The sequence below is a fragment of the Triturus cristatus genome, chromosome 4_1 (genome assembly GCF_964204655.1).
Source record: "Triturus cristatus chromosome 4_1, aTriCri1.1, whole genome shotgun sequence".
Classification (NCBI taxonomy): domain Eukaryota; kingdom Metazoa; phylum Chordata; class Amphibia; order Caudata; family Salamandridae; genus Triturus; species Triturus cristatus.
In genome coordinates, this window is record NC_140585.1 from 1,126,235,917 (window position 1) to 1,126,261,800 (window position 25,884).

At 43.7% G+C, this 25,884-nt stretch overlaps 1 protein-coding gene across 1 annotated transcript in view; it reads left to right on the forward strand.

The window, feature by feature from the left end:
• Positions 1-612: 612 nt before the first annotated feature.
• LOC146856138 (uncharacterized) overlaps positions 613-25,884 on the forward strand; it is a 187,035-nt gene continuing 161,763 nt past the window's right edge. Inside the window, exon 1 of the mRNA XM_085654177.1 lies at positions 613-814. Coding sequence (XP_085510303.1) covers positions 773-814 — 42 coding nt within the window. The 5' untranslated portion in view covers positions 613-772. The remainder of the gene's footprint in view (positions 815-25,884) is intronic.

A 25,884-nucleotide genomic window follows, 5' to 3' on the forward strand; every position in this document is an offset into this window, starting at 1 on the left:
CCAGCCGCACGCTAAAAAATATGCGTGCCGCACAGGCAAATAAACACACGCACCAGTTGTATCGTGGGTGCGGATTTCCCCTCCAGTGTCCTTTTATTGTGCGCGCTCCGCCCGCCGGCGAGAGCGCGTGGGTGCGACATATCCAGCGGCAGCCGGCAACAACTTGACTGCTTCATTCATTACACATGACAAAAAAATATACGTGTCCTTGTGTAACGTAACCGGTGCTCATGTAAAGCGCTCCAATACCTTCGGGTGGAGTTCGCGCCATATAAATCTGCAACAAAAAAAATTTGCAAAAGGGAGCTCTTTCTTTGGACAAAGGAGCGGTGCCTATCAAAAGGAATCTCTCTTTGCTCCAGACTCCACTGTGCGGAAGGGTGCAATGCCACTCTAAAGCCTGGCAGTGTGTGCATAAGGTGCCTATCTCCCCTCCAGAACACCACTGAGCGTGTACTGGAAATGAAGTTCTGCTTCCTCCGGTGTTCGCGAGATTTACAAAAGGGAGTAGTGCCTTTTCTCCAGGATCTGAAACGTAGCGTGCAAAGGAAACTCCTGCACTGTCTCACCGAGTAGTGTCTCTGCCACAAGCATGCTCAGTTGTACCCGAACTACAGAAAAATCATTTCGAACTTTTCGACTAAGTCGGACCTTCCTGCTTCTTAATTTTAGGGCTGCCAGTGAGGACGGGCTGTGTCTGTGCCCCCACACTCCTCAGGCAGGTCCTCCTTGTCATCTGCAGAGAAACAACACTTTCACCTGGCAGATTACAATGGAACTCAAACAGGATCTATGTCACCAGGCTTCAGACCAGGTGAGCAGTATCATGGGTCGAATCTCGGTGTTTTAATGAGGGAAGCCGTGGTGTTTTGATATAAACCACAGGTGGTGTGAACTGCCTTGTGATTGGGCCGCTAGCGGGCTACGTCAGGGATCAGACACCTGCAATGCATGCATGCCAACATTGCAGAACAGAAAGCTGGGAGATTTTAAACAAAAATATCGTAGGGATGTATTTTCTCTATGGACTTCGATTGAAGCAGATGCAGTTTCAGGCTGAAAACAGCTAAAAAATGTTTTTTTAACAAACCAGGAGTCTCCCTCCTGAATAGGGTCTGTTGGCATGTGTGGTTTTGTTAATAAAGTTTTCTATAGAGCTGTGTTGCCATTGGTGTGCCTTTGTAGCCATAGGAACCGGGTTATAGTGGGCTTGCGCGGCTTGGGTCCACCAATAATTTATGATAAGTTGCCAAGGTTTGGTCTAGGACCTACGTTCATATTGTTTACTGGATGAACGTGTGCGAGGTTCATGTATTGACAGGTGCCTAGTTTCAGAAAAGCAAGGTGTGAAAGAGTGACAGCCCTTCTTATGATCAAGTGACATTACTGCACATTGCCTTCACTGATTTGTACTCCACCTATTTTACTAGGACTTGGTCCCTTCTTTCAGGGTTCAAGAGATGAGATCTTGGACATCCAGCGCTGGTTGGTTGGTGCTGCACAGAATGAGTTGTTTTTGAGTTAGGGTGGGTTCTTTTATTCAGGGCCTTGTCCATGGACCATCACGCATGTAAGGACATCCCACGGTGCACACTTGTCCTCTGACCTCCCCATGAAACTGCTTATAAGACCTGAGCTCAACAATTTAATGAATGTGGCACTTATGATTGCATTGCTGTTGGTTCAGTATCTTTTTGCCCCGGCCTGGTAGATTCGTAGCAGAGAGGTTTGTTTTCTGTCTGAGTACTATCATCAGTCGTGTTGATATTATTGATATTCTATTTTTTCTATGTGGTTGATAGTTGTGCTTTTCATGTGTGCATCCAAGGATCCTTACCAGCTGGGGTACATCTAATGGCACGAACGTGCATCGCTCAATTTGAAGAACATGTTCGCACTAACTGAGACTATGGTGTCTTATTGGATACAACAATATCCCCTTACTACTGGCTAGCTGTGCATTGTTGAGTGCTGATGGTTTCATGTGTTTTGTGTTTTCTTGGAGGGCAATATTGTTTTATGGACAGTAGTGTTGTGAACTTGGTAAAGTCCAATTTTATGACGCCTCTGAGTCTTACTGGGTGTGTGTTGTGTTGACTAAGGTAGTTGTTAAATTGAGAAGTTGTGATTGTTTATTAAACTTATTCTGCTGGATGTTGACTATTATTTAGTAGAATGTACCAGTCGCATCAATATGTTCACAGATTTGTGTGTCTTTATCATACGTTCATTTGTGAGTTCGTTGATACTCCGTTATTTGAAATATCTGACTTGTGTTGTGTGGGTGTGCAAGGTATTGCCTAACTTGTTGTGTTGAGTGATTGTTGACGCTTTGTGGATGTTTGCTATTCTGATATCTATGGTGTCTTCCACAGCCCGGGAGCATGCAAATGATCACGCCACACATGGAGCTCTGTAACAGACATATTTATTTGTCTACGTAGCATCACACACTGCATCATATCTTATTTACCCACACCTTAACACCTCCCAGCAGATTACATAATTTCTGTTTAGAGACCGCCCAGATGCTCAAGGGTCCTAGAGCTCATAGTATCAAGACACTAGATCTCCCGCTTTGTTAAATAAAGAGTACAGACAGCATTAGCATCCTTGTTCCTCAATGAGTCATTAAGGCGCTAGCACTGGTCTACCAGATCGGGTGGATGAGGTAGTTGAGGTGCACCAATGACAAGGTTTAGGTGCTTGATCTGGATATTCAGGCGGGGTCACCTCACTCGTGACATAGAAGCTGACAAACATCGAGGTAGGTGTTTAATGTGTGACAAGTCCTGTGTGATGGACTTTCTTGGACAATGCTCTTTCACCATGAGTCCTTTGCACATTGCAACCCTCAAAGTGTTGACAGAAAATGGAGTGTCTGTTTTCCGCTTTCATTTCTGTTTGACCAGTACCTAGTCCCCTTTATCGAAGACTGTTTCCTGGCATGTCGGTGCTGATCGGCATATGTTTTAATTTTCCACTTTCGAGAGGTGTCTGTGACATGAACCTTGTGGGCATTTATCTATCAGTCCGATTCCCATTGTGGTAGTTTGGTTCCGATGGCTCTCCCAAATAGCAGGGTGGTAGGTCTCTCACCAGTTGTGGAGTGAGGAGTTGATTGATAGGCATGAAAGGCTTGACACATGGCTTGGTTTAGATCGATTCCCTCCATCGATGCTCGTTGAATTTACCTCTTGAGGGTGCCAATTAATCATTCAACAAAACCGTTGGCTTGAGGCCAGAGGGGTGTACTCTTTTGATTCTTGTCATTAAGTCAAACAAGAAGTTCAAGCCGCTTGATGACTTTGTCGAGGGTTGTTGATGATAAGTCTTCCACCAGAGGAAAAGGCAGATATTCATCAGTGACTACCATGAGACGATGTCCATTCCCTGGAGGCCCAAAGAAATCAATAGCAACTCTCTCCATGCATGCGCATGAATGTCAGACATTGTCAGGGGATGTTGCGTCACCTTGGGGGATAGACAGTTACAAAAGCGGCATGCTTTCAAACCTTTCTCAACTCATTCATCTAGGGGAGGGAACCACACTCGGTTTCTCAGGTCTGTTTTGGTGGCTATGATACCACGGTATTCTTAATTTGCTAGCTCAATTACTTGCTGTTTCAGGCTCTCAGGTATGATGATTCTCGAGCCTCTCAATATGATCTCTCGGGTGACAGATTGCTCATCCTGTAAATTTTTGAATTTTTGGAATTCAACATCATCAGCAAAGGGTCGAATACTTTTCTTCCAATAGTGCATTGTAATGATGTCTTTGAGGATGAACATGTCTTTATCTGCGTTGGTAGCAGCAATAATCTGTTCAATGGATAGAGCTGCTGGCGTGCTGGACCTCACAATGAAGTTGAGATACTGTTCAGCCACTTTGGATGTCGAACTGTTGTGATGTAGTGGCACTTGTGAAAAGTAATCTGCAGGTTTTGGTCTTTCTCCGGTTTGTGTACACTCACATAACCCCACCTCTCAATGCAAAGGGGCATCTTCGGTTTCGGTTTTCCAAAGACGGTGAGCAACATTTCCCCTATAAAAACACACAAAAATGTGTGCAGGCTCACACTACAGCCAAACTCTCCTTCTCTGGTTGAGAGTAGGCATGTTCTGTTTCAGACAGGCCTCTACTGGCATAGGCTACAATGTGGTTCTGGGCTTTCGGATGGACATTGTGTTGAGCAAGGACAGCCCCCAGCCCCTCCGGGCTCACATCTACTAAAATTGCGATTCTCCTATTAACATGACTAGAGAATCTAGATTTCATTAAAGACACGGAGGCTAACATTATGCATTATCTTTTAATACAGTCACAAGCAGCCGCACTACATCACAAAGTAAAACAGTTCTAGAATGGAACAGTCAGATAGTATAAAAGGCATGAGCACCAAACGGACTGCCTCTTTTAAACGCGGCTCTCAAGCAGATAAGCATTAAAGACACGGAGGCTACCATTATACATATAAAATAAAATGTAAAATCTTTCCCCGTCTGTAGTTGAGGGGCTACCTGGGCAATGCAGTAAATCAACAGCTGATCGCTCACAAGCATATCCGATGTCAGGAAGTCTGGAAGTCGGACACTCCTGTGATCAGCTGCTAACTGCAACCGCAAGTACTCAAAAGCTATCTTTACACCAAAAACCTCACCTTACAGTAAAGGAGCATAAAATGTAAAAGACCTGATGTAACAAAGCAGTCATTTACATAAGCTCCTCTAACAAAGCCTTAATTTACATAAGCTCCTCTGCACCTTACTAATAAGTCAGATTACCTGCCTTCTAAGGCATCTATATAGATTACTAAATACTACAACCCGTAAAGGAGTATAAAATCTAACATGTCTGATGTAGAATCAGATGGTCTTGAGGTACCTACCCCTAACATCAATAATGAAGAAATGAAAAAGATTGCTCAACAAGAGATGCACTCCTGCATGCGCAAAACACTCAACCAGGTCATGTCAACCACAAATCTCAGTATGTAACTTGGGGTCAAAATAGGCCATTTCAGTTGCATTCTCAATCGCATGTTTTATTTCTTTGAAACTTTAGACGCATTAAGGAGACCACTGGAATGGGACATTCCACTTTGTTAAGTCTCCTAATGGGGCACTCACTGTAGCAAAGTCACAAATGTATCTTGAGCAATAACCGGCCATGTTTAAGAAGGATCACAGCATGGCTATGTCTTGTGGGGGTGAGATAGATGACAGTGCTTGCACCTTATCAGGGTCAGGAGTCATTCACTCATCAGAGAATATATGCCCAAAGAATTTAAAGTTTGGTTTTGTGAAACTCACACTTTGCTGCATTCAGAGTGAGGCCTGCATCAGCAAGTAATTGGCACACTTGTGTAAGAGCCTTTTCATGCTCCTTTTGTGTTGTCTCAAATACACATGTCATCACTGTAATTAAAAGCATGTGTAAGAGGTTGAATTACCCAGCTAATAAAATCCTGAAATATCTCCGCAGCTGAAGATACTCCAAAACTCAGGCTTTTGTATCTAGACAAACCAACATGGGTTGAAAATTAGTAATGTACCTACAGTTCTCTTCCAGCCCGAGTTGATGGCAACCTTGGTTCAGGTCAAGACGGGAAAAGACTTTGGGTACATTCAGCTGCATGATTATGTCTGCTATGTGGGGACCAGGATGTCTTTCTCTCCCGATTGCTTTGTTGGCCTGGCGCATATCAACCCAAATGCGCACTACACCTCCACTGTCCTTTTTGGCACCACAACTATAGGTGAAGGACCGTTGGAGCATTCAATGATGTCATGCTTCAACAGTGTTTCTAGTTCTTTCTCAACAGCTTCTTGTAAGTGAAAAGTGACTCTGCTCTGCCGTTGGGCAACAGGGCGAATGTCCTCATTAAAATTAAGTTGCATTTTCATTTTCTTGAGTCTTCCTGGACCATGAAACAACGACGGGAACTGACTCACAATTTCAGACTAAGCACGGATTTTGTAGTTGAGAGATTTCAGTCCAATGTCAGCAGCAGTTGCAAAGCTAAATTGGTATGCATCAGATGAAGTTCCCTGAAGGACTAGAATTTGGACTTGCACTGACGTTGTTCTATGTCGCATTGTTGCTGTAAATGGCCCCTGACTTTGTAACAGTTTATAAGCAGCCCGTGTGTATACCTACGTGTTTGACGGAGTAAGGTGTGACACAGGAGATAGGCTGTTGAACTTTTTTACTTGTATGATGTTAATCGATGCACCACTGTCTGTAATGAAGGTTATGGGATGACCATTCCCCCTTAATGTAATTTTAGGAAAGTGTCCAAATGAATTGTGCCACTCGTTTAGTAAGTTCTTCTTTGACTTTAGATCTTCTTTGCAAGCAGCTAATCCTACATGTGCATGTCATTGCTTAGTCAATATCAACAACGCACATATGTCTTATTCGCTTGCGCTTGATAATGACATTCAAGAGCCTCTATATGATGAACTTGACGATGATCAACTGTGCTTGGTTTCTATTTGTCGTAACCGATGTTGCCTTTTGACCTTGTGGGCATGGCAAGAATACTTCTGGAACCTTCTAGCATCCATTTTTTCTTCTTGCTGTGACGCATTTGGTTTCTCTTTCGCTTTGCAGACCACTATAAAGTGGTTTCCTCTTGAGGGGATGGGGGGTGGGGGGGGGGGGCTCCGGGAGGTGGCGGGAGGGGGAGACCTGGACAAACACTGGGCGCTGCTATTGAGTTTCGATGTTGTTTCTCTGCAGGGGTGTTAGTTTCCCAACTGCGTAGTCGTGTTCTTAATAAAGAATTTAGCTTTCTGTTTATGATGAGCAGCTGCGGGACTGGAACCGCAGATGCAACGCCTCCCCATGATAGCTCCCCACACAGGGGGAGATCCCGAGATGCATAGCGATTCAACAAATGTGACCACAGCCGTTGGGGCCTTCAGTATGGACATGGAATAAGAGTTGCTCCCCATTGTCGCAGTTAATGTTGTATTAACATAAATATTCTCCTGTGCATCAATTGTAACTGTACATTATTCGGCTTTGTGGTATGATGTATGTCATCTAAACTTCAATAAACAGATTTCTAAATAAAATATAAAGTGGTTTCCTCTTCCGCAGCCTTTGCATATCTGTCCTATGGCTGGACATTTACCTTTATGGGGAAATGAATACCCACATTTGAAACATAGCTCTTTCTTATTTAGAGACTTCGACTTGTGTGCATCTATTTTGTGCTTATGCTTGCTTTTCATGATCAACACTGATTCATTACATGCTGTTCCTGCGTCCATATTAGCAGCTTGTTGATCGGCTTGTGCTTCTGCTTTTGCTGCCATTAGCATCTTTTCTAAACTGAGTGTCTCTCTCAGCATGTGTCTTCTAAAAGCATCGAAAAGACAACCATCAATGACTCCGAGGCGCATGGCTTCTTCATCATTGAAGTCACATAACGTACAGTGTTTGAAAAGTGCGCCCAGTCTCTCAACAAACTCATCCATCGTTTTACAGGTCTGTTGTTGTGTTTGGTTGAAAATTTACCTTTTTATAGTTTCCATTCGGCATCGGATTGACCTTGGCTACCAAAGCTTCATTTATTATGACGTTGCATCAGTTTGTGAGACTTTCTTGAGCACTTCTTTCACTCCATCACCGGCAACGTTTTTCAAATATTTAATAATTTTCTTATCTTCTTCTTCTACTAGCTCATCTATGAAATCATCAAACGCTTCAAACCATGTAGTCCACCTGACACCTATGTTCTGTTTCCTCTCTGTTTTAAAAGGTGGTGGTGGCGTCAGGACTGTAGCCACACTATATTTCGCGCTCCATCCTACTGCTATTGAGAGTATATGCTTTTTAGGCAGCGTTCGATGCAGAGAATGCCACCTGCAACTGCAGTGCACATCGGCCTTGCGCCTTAGTCTGGGTCATCACGCCCTGTTCGAGCCTGTGTAGCACTTTAATCGCCTGTGCTGGTTAGTAAGTTTCTGTTTTCGTACCTGGTAGTCACTGGCTTTAGTGTTTGCTTCATATGGATGATGGCTTTGTGTTTTGGTACATTTCAGTCTCTCTTCTTTCAGCCTTACCCACGGGTTCTGGTGGGCTTTTCGGATGTGCTACTCTGGAGGGCCTTCAGCTTATTCAATGACTGTGTATGGGCTGGAGTGGGGCTTTGATTCCACATACGCCAACTGCAGACTGCTTTGCATTGGGGGCACACGTTGCACTCAAGAGCAGTTTGCTGTACCTTTGCAAACTCACAGGGAGAGCAGCCTTGTTTCTTCAGGGCACAAATCCCACCTTCGTCGCCACTTTTCACATTTTCCCCAGCCCGGGAGCATGCAAATGAACACGCCACACACAGAGCTCTGTAACAGAGGTTCTTTATTCCTCTACGTACGATCACACACTGCACGCATTGCGGCATAACCTTTATAACCATACTTTAACACCTCCTAGCAGATTATTAAATAAACTCTTTTGCATTCTTTGTGTTCTGTGTAATGTTTCCTGTTGGATGGGTGGTGCATTTATACAGATGTTCTGTTCACCCTCATGTTTCAGTCACAGTTCCCAAGGCTGCTTTTCCACTTTCTGCCTTGTATATGTCTTCAGTGTGTACTTATCTTGTACACTTTGCCTGAGCTCTCTGAACAGGAGGGATTTTTTGTAGACACTTCTCTTCTCTGCTGTATTTTACAACTTAATACATACTGCCTCACTAATGTGCTTTGATGCCTTTCTAGGGCTTGGCTTGCCGCGTAGCAAACTTTAGATAAATAGACTGTGAAATCACTGTGGTTCTTCTCTGTGGGCCTCTGAGGTTTGCAGCCATGGACTCCCACTTCCTTTTCTAGTTCAAAACCTACATCTTCAAATTTCAATGACATGAGGCAATACGTACCACTGGAAGTATTGTTTTCTGAACAGGTTTAATGTGGATAACATGCAGCATCACTATGGCCGTCTCTTTTCAACACATTTCATTAACCTTATTCTGATGCAGGGGACAGTTTGAAGAAGTAAAAATATAACTGGCCCACCCAAACCAAGGGCCTCCTTGTTACAGTATCTCAGGAACACTTGCGGTAACGCTGTGCTATAAAATGTTGTGTTACTGTCCCTGATTTTGACACAGATGCCCTGAAGGGCGTGAAAAGAAAATTGCAAAGAGGAATGCCCAGTGTTTTAAACGGACCACTGCTGACAGGTACTGAGTACCTGCACTTCTTTAATTTGAGAGGGACACTACCTGCACTTCTCAGCTGGGGTTGGTATTTTTAATTGGAGATGACGAACACTTTTCAATAGCATACAGGTACTCTTGGCCAGTGAGTGCCTACATTTGTATAATTCCATTTCCATCACTGGGAACGCCTCATACGGAAGAATACTTCTGGAAAAGCTTGTTTGAATAGATAGGTAGTGCTTAAGCATGTATTCACAAGATGAATATTTTAGGGAGGAAGAGGTTTTAAGATGATGAGATATTCAAACTGAAAAATGTATGTTGTACAATAAAAGTGAGAACATACTAATCAATTAAAAACCATGGTATTTGCATTGAAAACTTAAAGTAACAAGCATTTGCAATGCAATAGGTCTCGCAGTTGCAAGTGTTTAAGCTATTGGCATTGTTAATGACAATGCCTTTTATTTATGTTACTAAAAAACAATACATAAATAAAAGGCATTGCCATTTACAATGCTAATAGCTCAAACTCTTGCAAATGTGAGACCTAGTGCATTGCAAATGCTTGTTACTAATTAGGATGATTAGTCATAGTCTAACAAGCATATCACAGAGGAACTGAATCACAAACAAAAATAAGTTCCAAGCCGCACGCCATATGAAATAAAGCTGTGCTGCAAGCCACAAATAAGAAAAAAGGGCTGGGGGGTGGACGTCACACTAATAATAGGCTCAAAGTAACTAAGTGTGTTTGAGCAAAAATGATTATGCCTTATTTGCCTCGTCAGAATTTTCTATTGAATTGTCTTCTTGGACCTCAATGTCCGAATCAAAGGATGATGAGCAGGAGAGATGTATTTCTGCTTCGTTTTGCTCATCACTATCAATATGTATAGGGGTTTCTGGGCCTATTTCTTGCCCGTCTGTGATGCCCTCGGCATCATTCTGGTCTCCGCCTTGGAAGCGAGATCGAGCCGATTTGGATGACACCTTTATTCTTTTTGAGTTTAAACCAGGTTGTTCTGTTCCGGCTCTTTTCTTTGGGACCTTAACTGTCCCTTCTTTTGCAGTGAAATTATGCACGCCGCTAGTAAAGGGCCATCCCTTCGTAAGCATTTCAAATTTTTTGTTGATGGTGTCATTAAATCTTTTAGTAATAAGTTCATTAAATGAATCCATGGCTTTATCCATGGCTTTTGAAACCATTACATTTAATTTGGTTTCTAGTGAGGTATCAGGGTTGGAAGACATAATGTAGTTGGTGAATAGTTATATAAGACAAGTGAGACCCAAAAACTTTTCTTCCCCCTTAATCAAATGTCTTAATTAATTAATTAATTAGTAAAGAAAAGAGTCTAAACAGGTAAGTCTATCCAATCCCACCTGTCTAGTAATAATCTTCCTCCAACCCTACTTATAAACTTCCTTCAACCCTACCTGTCTAGTATTAATCCTTTCTCTTTTTTTTATTTTTTTATTGTAGGCGTTAAATTTGAAAAAATAAGAAATGTTAAAATTAGCTCAGTGCGCGCGTTAATACTTGATCCGATCGAGTTACAGCAGCAACTGTCAAGTTTGCTGCTGTAACCTGGACGACCACGCATTGTTTATTGGGCGTGGTCGTCCTTAAGGTTCATTCCTTTAAGGGACGTTCCCTCCGCGGTATGCGATGACGCGTAGACCGCGGAGGGGGAAAAAGGGAGAGAAATTTAGGCGGCTGAGGACGGACCAGGCCAAGTCCGATGTCGGCGCCGAGGTCCTGTGTCAGGGAAGGAGCGTGATGACGGGGCAAAGCAGCGGGGATGGCAAGACGCGTCCGGATAAGATCTCCGGTTCGCGCTGCAGGCGTTGCCAGGTAACCCGTGACTAATGTACGAGCGCTAACACGTGAGCGAAGCACTCGCGTCTATTTAAAAGAGGCCTGGTATACTGACAGCATTAACACGCGAGCCAAGCACTCGCGTCTGTTTTAAAAGACGCCCAACATACAAGGGAGTGTAGGGCTCACGAACAAAAAGGAGAGGAAAAGCAACAAAACCAAAATTATCAGGGATGTAAGGGAGCGAAATCCAGCCCAAAGGGACAAAGTCAAGAGAAAATACATAGAAAAGTATGAAAAGGGTGTCAGAAACACGTACAAGGGGCAAGGTATCACACAGTAGGGTCAATGGGACCCACCCATGAGAAAATTAGCATAAATCATTATACATATAATTGAATAAGCACGATCAAAAAAGAGAGTACTTATCTTAATGAGCAGCAGCAACAAAGAAGGATGATAGCTGTGTGCTCATGGACTTTATACAACTTTTCAGAATGTTCACAACTTCTATGTTCTCCTCATTGTTACTGCTGAGCTGTGGCAATAAAGGAGAATTTGCATAATATTAGCCTCCGTGTCTTTAATAAAATCCAGATTTTCTGCCCATCAGGCTGTAAAAAATCTAAATTATTAAATATAAGTACAAAAATAAATTATATGCATACACAACTCTTCCACTTGCGTATTTAGTTTAACCATGTTCTGACCTGCGCCCTGTGGAGGATCACAGATCCTTGCTTGTCCTCCTCCCCCTCGTCCATGGCCGAGCTGCGATCCTGAAGGTGATGAAGGCGGGTCTTAGGCAGCTGCCGGAGCACGGACTGCAACTTAGTAGTGCCGTGTGTGCTGCAGACGCAGGGGGACAGTTTAACAAAGGCTGAGAGCAGCCTGAATATGAAAAATAAAAACGCAAACACCTAGAAGCGGACACTGCGCCCGGTAAAAAAATAAATAAATAATAAAGCCACACGCAGGGCATGGATGAGGAAGGCAGGGGAATACAACATGGAAGAAGACTCTGCAGATGTCTTTAATTAACAGCGTCTGCTTCACAAACCATGAAGCACGACATCTGTGCGGGGGGGGGGTCAAGGAACAGAGCATATTTACAAGTTATAGCGCGACAAACCCTGAAGCACGACATCAGTGCAGTGGGGGGGAGAGGGCAAGGAATGGAGCATATTTACAAGTTATAGCGCGACATCCATAAAGCGGGCGCTGCACTGAGTTATTAAAAAAAGTTTTGGCAAGCTGCGCATACCCGCCCATCTACCAAAGTTACTAATTGAAGGGAAAAAAAATTAAAGCGTGCCATGAGCCATTAATATGAATAACAAGCACCGGTTTGCGGTGGTGGGACACAACGGAAGCCTCTCAGAGAAGTGGGGCTCGAGCGTGAGGCAAGGAGACAACGCACGCATGACGAGCAACAGACGATGGGTGGGCGGGGCCTAAGGGAGACAGCCTCTCAGAGAAGGGGGGCTCAAGCGCGAGGCAAGGACACAACGCACGCATGACGAGCAATTGACGACGGGTGGGCGGGGCCTAAGGGAGACAGGGCGGCCACCAACCCCTCTTCCAAAGAAGCCAGACAGAAAACCAACGACAATACATCCTGCAAGCATGCGCAGCAACGCTAGGCGAGACCTAAAAAGGGATAAAGCGTAATTAACAGAGACATCTGGACTTAGGTGTGATAAACTCAGACAGAGACAGAGTGAAAACGATTTACTAAGTGTGACTCCTAGTGGAATATTGATGAAAATGATAGACAGAAAAGCAGTTAAGTGACAAAGATTGAGAAGTTGATATAGAGGAATATTGACAGGTAAAGGCACTGATCTGAACACAGCAAGACATAACCTGAAATAGAAAGACTTGGCGTGAGAGAGAAAATGAGATTGAATCATAGGTTGAGAGTCAGAGAGAAGTGTGAGACAGACATAATTACCAACCTAATCCTGCACTTCGGTTCAACATGACCCCTCCCTTGAATTGTCAACCTGAATGAGCAGATTTGGACTCACAAGTTAAGAAACTTATACCTCATCAGCTGCTGTAAAAAAGAAGGCAAAAAAAATGCAAGGCTTGCACCCTTGCATGAACTTATTGTAGGGAATTGCTTTAGTGTAAAAAATGCTGGCTACTCATCTGGCACTCCATTCAGGGAAGTTATGTATGGGCGTCAATTCACCAACTGACATCACAGGAAGTGCCATCATATTACGCCCGACCCTGAGTTTTTTCAAGGATAGCATATCACATAACCTGCTGCTTTGTATTATTAAGTATCACCTTTTGAAGACCTTTTAGTTTCCTTAGTTCTTCTGCCTCCCCCGTGTCGGTTCTTAGCGCTGGGACGCTCCCGGGTAGCCATGCGCTTTATAAATCTTTTTTTTTTTATTCATTCATTTCATTCATTCATTCATTCATCAAGGCAGCGTTCCATGGGATGGTGCATTGGCATTTCCATGCAACCACCCATCGTTTTGATGTAAATCCCTATCTACATACAAGGTAGACAGGAATATGTCGCAAAATCTTATGCGTTTCCAAATCAGGCGTAACGAGGAGAAATGTTTTTGTTACTTGTTTTTCCAACTTTGCATGTGTGCTCCATTGTACAGTTTACATACAAAGTGGGAAAAGCCTGAAAGCATAGTTTTTGTACTTGAGGGGACCCCTTACTGTACAAAACCTATACTTCAGAGAATGTACACACCTTGCCTCTGGCACAAGGGAATGTGCTTTTGTGCACGGCTGCCAAAAGTGCGTCAGCTAACTGGGAAAGAAACAATACGCTTTAACATATTAGATATGGCATATTTTTCTCTCCCCCTTTGATGCAAGGGAGTGCAGCAACCTTGGTGCAGCATTGCCATGTGTCAAAATATAGTAAATCTAGGGCTCAATCTCACACAATCTCGCCCGCTACCTGTCACTTGGCTCACACTCACTTATGCTTACTCATACAGAAACATTGTCTTACACACATGCATGCTCTCTCTCACTCAAATATGCTCTCACTCTCAAGCACACACACAACATTTCAAACCATTTTTACTTACCACAACTCCTACCATGGATCTTAAGAGTGCTCCATTTTCTATTACATTTATGGTGAACGATAGAATATTATGCGCTATTAGTATAATGAAAAACAGGCAGACAATAAGGAATGCAGAGCCCCCCCTGTGTTCTTGGTATTGATTTTGCCACCAGTGGGCCAAGAGTCACAAAGGCTGTGTCAAGTACTGTAAGGGGCAAGTCAGGGGTCGCAACTTCGACCCCTGGTGACCCTTAAATGAGGCCCATGAAGTTATGGTCAGACATTCCATAATATTATCACTCTTATACACAATTTCCGCTTTCCACAATAATGCAGTTACACCATCAGTTGTTACACAAAGCTTTTTCACTAGTAACATTTACACCAATGTAAAGATCATGATTTAAGGTAATCATAACAACTAGTCAGCATTCAAACAAACAATAATCTGTCCAAGTGCTGAAAGATCAACAACCTTTGCCCACACAGAGTAACTGACTTCCTTCATCTTATCTCCACTTGGCAATTACCCCAACAGACTCCTTACATATACACCCCCTCTGTGTAACCAGCCACAGAGGAGAAGCAATACCTCAATTATGCATCCAACTACTGGGTGCCTAAACAGTTCATAATGGTAACAGTTTATACCATCCAAGAGACTGCCCAGTCTATGACCTATGGCCATCCCGACTGAGAGCCTTACACCGGGATCTGGTAATTCTAGCTATTGGGGTGACCCTCCAGGAAGCTCCTGAGTTGATTCAAGCATTAGACCCACTTATGTGAAACATGTTACTGGATCATACACCCTTCTCACATGGCCATGGTGTCAAACTGGTTTACCATTCGATCAAACAGTATTTGTATAGCGCTACTAATGACTGCTGCGGGTATCCAGGCGCTAGGTTGCTGGCCTCAGTCGAAAAGCCAGGTCTTGAGTCTCTTCCAGAATTCTGCCAGCGAGGGTGATGTCCAGAGGTGCAGAGGAAGGCTGTTCCTGGGCATGGCGGCGGGGTAGGAGAATGAACGTCTACTGATGTGGCTTTGGCGGATGCACGGTGTCTTTGTGAGGGCAGCAGAGCGAAGGTCTCTGGATGGTTGGTGAAAGTTCAGACAGAGGTTGATTTTTGCTGGTCTTAGGTCATAGAGGGCTTTGTTGTCATGTGTCAATATGTTGAATTGGCATCTTTCTGGGACGGGGAGCCAGTGGCGGTTCCTAAGGTGTAGGGTGATGTGGGTCCATTTGGGCAGGTCGACGATGAGTCTGGCTGCTGAGTTCTGTATCATCTGGAGTCTTCTCATGAGTTTGGTGGTGGTTCCTGCATACAGGGTGTTGCCGTAGTCCAGTCGGCTGGTGACTAGGGCTTGAGTGACGGTTTTCCTCATGCAAATGGGGAGCCATTTGAAGATTCTTCGGAGCATGTGGACAGTGTGGAAGCAGGCAGAGGAAAGTGCGTTGATGTGTCGCTTCATGCTGAGCTTGCAGTCCAGGTTGATGTTGAGGTTGCAGACGTGGTCTGTCGGTGTGGGAGTGTGTCCGAGCTCAGCGGGTCACCAGGTGTCGTTCCAGGGAGAGGCAGTGTTGAAGAAGATCAGCACTTCGGTCTAATCAGTGTTGAACTTCAGACCGTTGGTCTTCATCCAGTCTGCGACGATCTTCATGCAGTTGTGAAAGTTGGACTTCGTGGTGGTGTGATCTGCTGAGAGCAAGAGGATGAGCTGGGTGTCGTCGGCGTAGGCTGTGATGTTGAGGTCGCTGGTTCTGACGATGTTGGCTAGAGGTGTCATGTAGGTGTTGAAGAGGGTGGGGCTGAGGGATGAACCGTGAGGGACACCGCTGATGGTGCTCTTGGGTTCTGAGCTGATGGGAGGAAGGTGGATTCTCTGAGTTTGTCCTGTGAGGAATGATGCGATCAATCTGAGGTCATCTCCTTGAATCCCAATGTGGTGCATTCTCTTGATGAGTGTGTGGTGGGATAAGGGGTCGAGTGCTGCGAAGAGGTCAAGGAGGATCAGGGCCGCTGATTCTCCTCTTTCGAGGAGAGTGTGGGTGTCATCAGTGGCAGTGGTCTCGGTGGTATGGTTGGCGTGGAAACCGGATTGGGGGGCGTTGAGAAGGATGTTTCTCTCCAGATGTTCGGTGAGCTGCTGGTTCATGGCTTTCTCAAGGACTTTGGCAGAGATAGTGAGCAGCGAGATGAGACGGTAGTTCTGGAGTTCACTGGGGTTAGCGGAGGGTTTCTTGAGGAGAGATGTGACTTCTGTGTGTTTCCGTTTGTCAGGAAAGGTGGGTGTGGTGATGGATGTGTTGAGGATTGGGCTGAGTTGGCGGCTGATATCCTTGCCTCCAAGTTTGAATAGGTGGTGGGGGCAGGGGTCCGTGGGTGCTCCCAAGTGGATGGACTTCATTATTGCTGTGGTGTTCTGTGTAGTCCCATGCAGTGCGTGGCTAATCACGGGAGGCTTCCATTGGAGTTAGGAGGATGTGGAGGTCAATGGGTTGGGGCTCGAAGTTCTTGTAGATGGTGGAAATCTTGTTGTGGAAATGGTCCACAAGAGTGTTGCAGAGTTCCTGTGAGGGAGGGATTGTGTTCTCGGTGGCCGTTGGACAGGAGAACTCTCTGATGATGCTGAAGGGTTCCTTGGTGTGGTTGGTGCTCGCTGCAATGTGGTGTGCTAGTGCATCTTTTTTTGCGTCTTTGAGTCGTTGGGGTATTTATTGAGGGCTGACTTAAAGGTGGCTCTCTGCTGGTGCACCATCTTCTCTCCTTTTGTTTGCAGCAACATTTCACTGTCCTGAATTCTGGTGTGTACCAACTGACTTGTTTGGTGGATCTGCGGGTCTTGGCTTGTTTGATGGGGGCGACTCGGTTGGTGGCGTTGGTGATACAGGTGGTGTTGTTAGACTGCTTGTTCCAGGTTGGTTGTGGGGGCAGTCTAGGTGATGTTGTGAATAGGGTCTGTGAACCTTGTTCCAGCTGGGGAAGGAGGTGTATGGGGGGGCTGGTGGTGGTGCATGGTGATCCTGTGATGGTGAAGTGGATGATGGAGTGGTCGAACCAGGTGAGATCTGTGGCATGGCTGTATTTGACTCTGTTGCTGACCATGAAAATTGGGTCCAATGTGTGTCCTGCTCTGTCTGTGGGGTTGGTGGCCAGCTGGGTGAGGCCGATGTTGCACATGTGTTCCAGGAGTTGGTTCCTGGGACCTACTCACTATTTGGTTGGCGGAGTTCGTGTCTGTGGAGGTGTCCAGGTGGAAGTTGTGGGCTCCAAGGAATAATAAGTGCTTGGACTTGATGGCTAGTGGGGGGGGTGAAGTTGTTGATGGCATTCAGAAGCCAGTGCGTGGTCCTGGTGGTCTGTAGGCAAGGGTGCCTCTGATGGTCATTCTGTCGTCGGTGTGAAATTGGAAGTTGAAGTGTACCAAGACCGGTGTGGTGTCATTGTCTGGGGTAGTGCAGCGGATTGTTTCTTTGTGGATGATGGCGATGCCTCTCCCGTGTTTGTTGGTGCGTCTTGATGTGTCATCTTGTAGCGGTTGGGCGTTGAGGTCGCGATGTCAGGGTGGAGGAGGGATTGACCCACGTCCCTGTAATGAAGATCGCATTGGGGGCAAGGGTGGAGATGATGTCTCAGACTCCGGAGGTGTGTTTGCAGAGAGATCAGGTGGTGAGCTAGAAAGCATCGGAGTGGTTCTGGTGCGGTCAGTGAAGTTGTATTGGTGCTGGTTTCCGTGAGGGCAGTAGGTTCTGAGTTGCAGGTGAAGCAACAGCGGTGGCGGTGGTGGGTGAACGGTCATACCATTAAACAAGGAGATGCGAGGCAGCCGTTGAAATGGCATCCGGGGTCCAGGGCTCAGAGTTCTGCAGAGGAGTATCTGTGGGTGGCTGGAGGTCCAGGGTTCCTGGTACTGGGTGCGGTCCACAAGTGGATGGGCGCAGATGAACTTGACTTTGGTGCACCCGCTGGGCGCCAACTGCGCGGCTGTGCTGCGGCCTCCATTAAGTAGGTCCTAGGAGGGGGGTGAGGCTCTGGGAGGCAGGATAGCAAAAGTTGGGAAAAGGCACAGGTGGTAAGGAGAGAGCGACTCCTAAACGGCGCAATTCAAAATGAAATGCAACAAAGGGAGAGCAAAAGCAATTCAAGCTAAGGCCAATTCGAAAAAGGGCATGGCTATAATGCCATGCCCCTGAATTGCAACACTGCCTTCCCATACAATTCACTCCCCACAAATCACTGTAGATTGTGTTCCTTTGATGGCTACATGATGTTACCCAAGGTCACCTCTGCTTCTCCATGCATCCTCTGGGCTATGCTTAGTTCATTCTGTCCGTCATCCGGCCAACATTTTTATTTCTGATAAAATGATATCTTTTTCCTGCAAGATTATCTTCCTGCATACTTTTTTTGGTACCGCAGTGATCCTCAAATAAGTCATTGATTTTTGGGCAAGCGTCTGGTAGTTATTAGAAGTTAATTTCAGCAGAGCATAGTTCAGGTTCAAAACATTTTTTTAAGTGGGTGACCTGTTTTTTTTGCATATCTTAAAATGAGATCATGTTAGTCATCTGGATTTTTTCCTTCTTATAAGGTTAAACTCATCAGAGTCATTAAAATAGAAGCTAAATTGTGAAACAATAGGACAAATGTTCTGTAGAGACATATTTGTAAAGAGTGACAATGAAGCCAGTGTATTTGCAGAGACATATTTCATATACATTTACATGATCACAAAGATAGGTAGTGGTCCACCTGAATATCGATTCTGGAATGTCGTTGGGCAGTTATATCATTTCTAAAATTTCGTGGTATACAAAATATTGTGGGACATAATAATAATGGTAAGAATTTTTTATTTTTTTTGCTTTTAAAAAAATTGTCATTTATGTTATTGTTCACGTTAGTATCATTGTGTATATTGTAATTTTTTGTTTTTAATTTTAAGTGTAATGTTTATTACATTTTATTTTTTTGTATAACTTAATATTTTAAGTGTTACTGTAAGTATTTTTTTAAATTTGTCTGAATTTATTTTTTCATTTTTAATTATTTTATATTATTTTTAAATGTTAAAATAAATGTATTTATTAATTTGTTTAAACCAATGTTGATATATTCTTTATTTTGAATGGTTTATTTTGTGGGAGAATAGGCGTGAAAGTGTTTTAGAAAATCAATGTATAAAATGTCTATATGATAATTTATTAATAATTGATGTAGTAATAACTTTTTTTAAATGTTGTGTTTTAATGTGTTGTTGCATAATAGGTAGTGTTTTAAAAATATATTAATAATAGACATATGTTATATTTAGTCATTACTTTAATAATTGTAATAATATAAATAGATAGTTCGGAGTCTCATTTCACCAAATTGCCCCACCAATTATTTTGTGCGGGGGGCACAGGGGAGGCCCATTATTATTCTGCTTTAGAGCAGCTACATTAACATTTCTGTTGTGTTTTCTGCTAGGATTTACGAAAAATTTAGATAACACACATTGCTCATGTGATGGCAAGTCTGAGCAATCCATGCAGCATTTTGCACTTTTTTGTACATTTTATGGGCTATATACCTGCTTTTTAACCCCGCTTTAAAAAAAGAAATGTGATTACAGGCACTTTAGATCAGCTTTTATTCTCTTATTACAAATATCTGATGATGAAATTATTATTCACGTTGGATCTTTCTTAAGGTCCGCTGTAAAGGCCTGCAGTACAATGCTTTCATAATCATGTAGCTAATTCTGTCGTATGCCGTCTGATTGCCGCTTTGTGCATTCTTTTAATTGTTCTGTGTTTGATGTTCTTTTAATAATGTTTGATCGAACTGCAACTTTTATGAATGTTCATTTCATCTGAAAACAGAATTTCTGAAAAAGATGGATTAATTTATATTTTGTTATATCTTTAACAGGTTGTTGGGTTTGTTAATTTCTACATTTATTTTTATTAAATACTTGAATAAATTCATACATTTGCAGGCCTCAAAAAATATACTCACACACTTGCAATTGCTAGTAAAATTTTATCAGGTCGAGCTAATTTTGGCATGTATTAGTCCCATGTAGTGAGTAAACTTAGGCTGGAAAGGAATGGGTGTTCTGTTCATTCAGAAAGTGAATGAGCAAAAAAGATGCCATTAAATCTTGTTTTTATCTTGATACATTTGCTGTCTGTTCAAGGAAAGAAGTAAAATGTCAGTTTTTAGGTCGAGCCTGGGCAGCACATACGCTGCTGTGAGGCATGCAGTAGTGGAGTATGGCTTTGAAGCCCTGCCTACTCTCCGCCCATATTTTGAATTGGCTTGTGTCATTGCCCTTCGTAAAAGCTGGCTTCCAATTCATTATTAAGCTTGTTAGTCCCTCCTTGGTACCCCCTTCTCTGCATTTGTAACCTCCCATAAGGACTGGACCTTTTACATGTGTTGTTACATGGTCTACTTTATAAGTCGGTGACCACTATTTTCTTTAATGAGTTTGCCCTATTTGACCCACAACATCTCAGCAGGCTGCGCTCTTTTAGGAATGTGCTTATTTATGTTAACAAACCAAGCGCTGCTCGGATTACATCACAATGTGAATTTTTTTTTAGTTTGTCACAAGTATTCTCACACTACTGCATCTGCCTGACATCCCCTTTGAAATGTATGAAGGCAATAATAAATAGCAGGCTTTCGCTTTACTAAACTTTTAATATTCGACTGTCTGCATTTGATTTTTGGAAGGCACAGAGAGCTTAGGCGGAGACTCAAACGATGTTCCCCAGTTCCAAAGTCCCCAGCTTACCTTTGTAAGCTGTGTTTAGGGGGGTGGTTATCTAAGTTTCCCTCAGTCACCCTCCCACCATGCACCCTCGCTTAACCCCTTCCTCTCTTTTGTTTCCCTGAGCACCAGCCAGCACAGGAGAAGCACCTTCACTTAAAACATACAGCGCCTCGCATCCGGAGTCTCTCCCGTTGTCCGTGTGTTACAAATGCTTGTTCTTTAAAATGCAGAGTAAGCATTTGTATTTAATTTACACGGAGGTATCCTACAACCCTTTTCATTTACACTGACCCTCTCCATTTACCTTTTAAACTTAACTCTTTCCTCCCCCTCTTGCCCCAATGCCCTTCAACTGCCCCCAGCCGATGAAAACAAGCATTTACAATGCAATAGGTCTTGCATTTGCGAGGATGTGAGCTATTGGCATTGTAAATGACAATCCCTTTTATTTATGTATTTAGGTATTGGTTTTGAAAACATAAATAAAAGGCATTGTCATTTACAATGCCAATAGCTTAAACTCTTGCAAATGCGAGACCTATTGCATTGCAAATGATTGTTATAATTGCTGCTTGGAAAATGAGGCTTATTTTTCTCTCTTTTACTAGAGTTAGAGGTCTATTATTTTTCTCTAACACATAACATTTAAATAAATAGCCTGTAAATTAATATTACAAATGTTTCAAAATATATCAGGAATTACAAAAATACATTTTTTTGTTATTAAGAAGTGTGATGCAAACAAAGAGTTAAATAGGAGCAAAACAAACCAGAACAGGTTACTTGGTGATGTGCAAATGACACATATTTGCAGAAACTCGATTTCTAAACATTATTGTTTGTATACTATATAGTTTTATCAGTAAAGCTGCATGTCAGTGGGAAAGTTTGTTGCCATTTCAATGTAAAATCTGCTGATTACAAATGGCAGTGTGCTACCACATCATGCTTTAGTTATGTATTTATTAAAAGTGATAGGAGCCATGTCATTGTAGTATGGGATTCCCAAAATCTTTCTGACTTGGATCTGCACTTTGCATGCGGCACTTAGCACTCTGACTCCAATCTTTAAAAAAAATGTGGGTGTCCCTATTTAGAGAGAAAAAAATTACCTTTCACATGGAGATCTTTTGTTAATGACTGGTAGCGTGGGGACAACCATTGATAGCCATTTGTCAGTAATAGCCTAACATTCTTCAGTGGGAATGCCCAGCAGTATCACTGAAACTCTGGAAAGGCTACGCCTCCATCTGTTTTCTTTTTTCTAGTTTTTTCCAGGCAATTCCAGCGCTTTTATTAGCCATGATTAAACTATCCAGTTTCCCCTGTCGTTTTTAAACCACTCTGCCCTGAAGTGTAAAGGTAATGCATTGAAAATAAAGGTACATTTTGGAAGGATCATCATTTTAATTAAGTTAGTTTTTCCTAAAAATAGAAAGGGAGAGATAGGTCCATAAATGCTGAAGTTTCTTAGTTTCAGCCATACGTATATTGAAATGTATTTGTGCCATGTTATCAAGATTTTTCACCACTCGATTTCTTTTTTTTCTAATGGATTATCAGCAGAACCGTTCCAAGTCATAAGTTCCGTTTTATCTTTGTTTACTAGGTAACCCAAGACTTTTCCAAAGTAATTTAGAATATTTAAAATTATGGGAGCCCTTAAAATCTCATGTGTAAATCATCAGGTCATCCTATAAACATAATTATTGTGGGTTTGATATTTTATTAGTTGATTTATAGACACTCAAATTAAACAGATTTTTTTCACAATGTGTTTTGGGTTGAACTTATAGTTGTAATTTTAAAATCACCAAAATTAAATACTTTCCCCAGTGGAAGTAGGGTTTTGCTGTTCCCAAAATCAAACACTATGTCCAGTGTGTGACAGCTTGCAGTTACAATAGTAAATCTACACTCACTGAAATGGAATATTTTCCTCAATGATAGTAGACATGTGCTAGAATAGTGAGCCTGCACTCCTCAATACAACACACTTTCCCGAATGTGCGTGACTTTGAAATTAGAATTGTAAATCAGTTTTCTATGGATTCTTTTCTTGAGCTGGGACTACATTGTTGATTTTTTGAGGGAATGCTTTTAGTTTGGAATTCTGTGTCAAGACCCGGAGGCGAGGATTATGCCAACGCTTTCTTCAATTTTATTAAGAGCAGCCGCTCTATCACCACAAATGGACTACATTTCCCATCATTCCAAGGGAAATGAGAAATCCCAACACAACAGTCCAAACATAGCTCAGTACGGCCCTTTTCAGCCACTGTCTGCATGCCTTCCTCCTATTTCTTTGTTGCTGCAGCCGAAGATAAGTCAGGGACTTTGGTCCCGCTTTTGTCTCTCTAATGTAGTTCTGTTGTCTACGCATTTTTAGATTTGGATTATTGTTATTATTGTTCAGTCTTTCCTCCATTGTGTTTAGGGTCCTTATCGGTGGCTGCGTGAAGGCTTTGTCACTCCTTTCGCGACCGTTCATTACTATTCACGGATCGGCGGAGCCACGGGGGCTGATGCGCAGCGGTCCTCCAACCGCTAGAGGGCGTGCTTTCGTGCTAAGAATCAATCAAGCACTCTATCTAACTCCAACTTGATCGGGCAATGCTGTCGGCGGCAGACATCACAAACGGCTGAGCATTCCCCGAGCACGCGCATGACTTTAGTTAATGCCCCAACATTAGCCATAAGGCAAACTATTGAACGACCCTTAGGGGGCTGTACTGGACTCATGTCCAATGGCAACACTTCAAACGCCCAATGGGGTCTCTACTCACTCAGCAAGCCTGCATTTAATCATACAGGACACTGTCCCAGGCTGTATTAGTTGACCAGTGTAACCAAGGCCGAATTATGTCTTGGAGGTGCTGCTTGCTACCCCCAAACTGCTTGGGCTAACCCCAGCCCATAAACCCTCTATATCCACGCTTCCCCTACAAAGCTACTTACCTCCATCACGACTACAGTGGAGCAGTACGATGACACTTACGCAGAGGAAGAGGAGATAGCCTACTTCCTCGGTGTCAGATGAGTTTTGTGACGCAGGACGGTCTCAGGCGCAGTTGTTCCTTAGGAAAAGAAATTGCTTGAATACGCACCAAAGTGCTTCAAACCCCTCCCTTCGAGGGAAAACCTATCTGGGCCCCGGCTGCCCTACCTCCTAGGCAGCCCGCACTCCCTGAGAATCTGCTTAGCGCCCCCCAGGGGTGGACCTGGATACTTAAGCTAGGCTAAGAAGGCCTTTATGGGCCATGCTATATCCCCGAGCCCTAGGGGAATTCCCAGGTACTACCTTTCGACCCCTGCCCCTTCTTCTCCACTGGCCTCCGACAGTTCCCCAGCAGGATCAGTTGGCGAGTCAGATCAGGAACTGCCTTGGAGACCACAGAGCACTCCCATGAGGGCCGTCTTCCCCTCCGGCACAACTGAGGATGCATAGTCTGACATGTTGAATCCTGAGGCGCTTATGTACCCTGATCAGTGGAGTGGACACCAGCCCTGAAAGTCGTCACCTATGTGGCTGGGAGGCTATGTAAACCCTTAAATCAAGTTTAACTGGAAGGTAAAGTTGCAGCTAAGCCAGAGATAAACCCCAAAATGGCCACATTGCTGGCTAAATAGTAAGAGATCCCGAGAAGAGCATTAACTGCTCCTGGTGGTTATGCCAAGATATGCTGTTAGACCTGACATGGCCATTGACAAAAGTTCTTGACATGGCAGAGGACGCGCAAAAATCAGGCACCTTAATTCCTCCAAGGTACTCTCTAGTTATGGCCCAACGGGTTGTGGTGTTCTTGGAAAACACGAACTGCGCCATATCTCCCAAGAGGCGCCGATCTCTCCTCAATAAGATCAACCCTAATTTAGTGGAACTGGCAACCTCTGAGGTGGGGCAGGTTGCGCACGGTGGGCTCTTTGGTGAGACACTCATTAAGGAGCTCGGGAAGTTTGTCACCACATTTAATTAACTTGATAAAGCGCAATCCAAAATCAAGCACATCTTTACTCCCCGGGTTTTCGCTGCGGCTGGTCATTTACAGGGGGCGCTTGGCCGGCTGCCTGCAGACACAAGCCCCTGGCAGAGGTCAGTCATCCAGGAGAGGCCAGTAGTACGATCCCACCAGATTCAGGGGATTCAACCCTACAAAGGGATGTCTGAGGTACAATGGTTCCTGAGGCGGTTTACGTGGAGGAGGCCCCTCCACTAACTCCTACGGTGAGTCTGCAATTGGTTTCCCACAAGCGTTACTCTTACTCTTACTACCGACGCATGGGTTCTTCAGATAGTGCGGTTACCTATAAGTAATAAAAGGGAGTTTAAGGCTTGGCAAGTAGTTTTAAATGCCAAGGCAAAGTGTCAGTAAACTGCACACACAGTCACTGCAGTAGCAGGCCTGAGCCTGATTGGAAAGGCTACTTCTGTGGCACAATCAGTCCAGCAGTAACACTAGTAGCATTTAACTTACAGGCCCTGGGTATATGCTATATCACTTTAGAAGGAACTTACAAGTAAATTAAATATGTCAATCAGGTATACACCAATTACACACATGTTTAGGGAAGAAGCACATGCACTTCAGCACAGATTAGCAGTGGTGAAGTGCTTAGAGTCTTAAGGCCAACAAAAGATACAGCAAAATGTGGAGGTTAAAAGCAAAAAGATTGGGGCAAGACCACTCTAAGGATGCAAGGTCTAACACTGCTGCTGAAGATAAATGTAATTAACTTGGCACAGTAGGGTGACAAAAGGCCTGGGCTCTGATCCTGAGCTGAGCCAGAGAAATATGACAACCCTGAATGATCCATAAGCTGTACAGATATCTTCTTGGAACTGGAAAATGTTTGCTTCAAGAGATTTAACCAGTAGACAGAGGGAGAACGACTTGGCCAAGCTACAACAATACAAACACATGGATGTAGTTTCGAAACCCTCGCCTCACAGAACCAAGAATATCTTGGGTCAAATCTGCCTGGCTACATTAAAATGAAATTCCCAAGATTTGGAGGCCGATTTCGATGTTGGACGGACCTGAGTCCGTCCGACATTGATC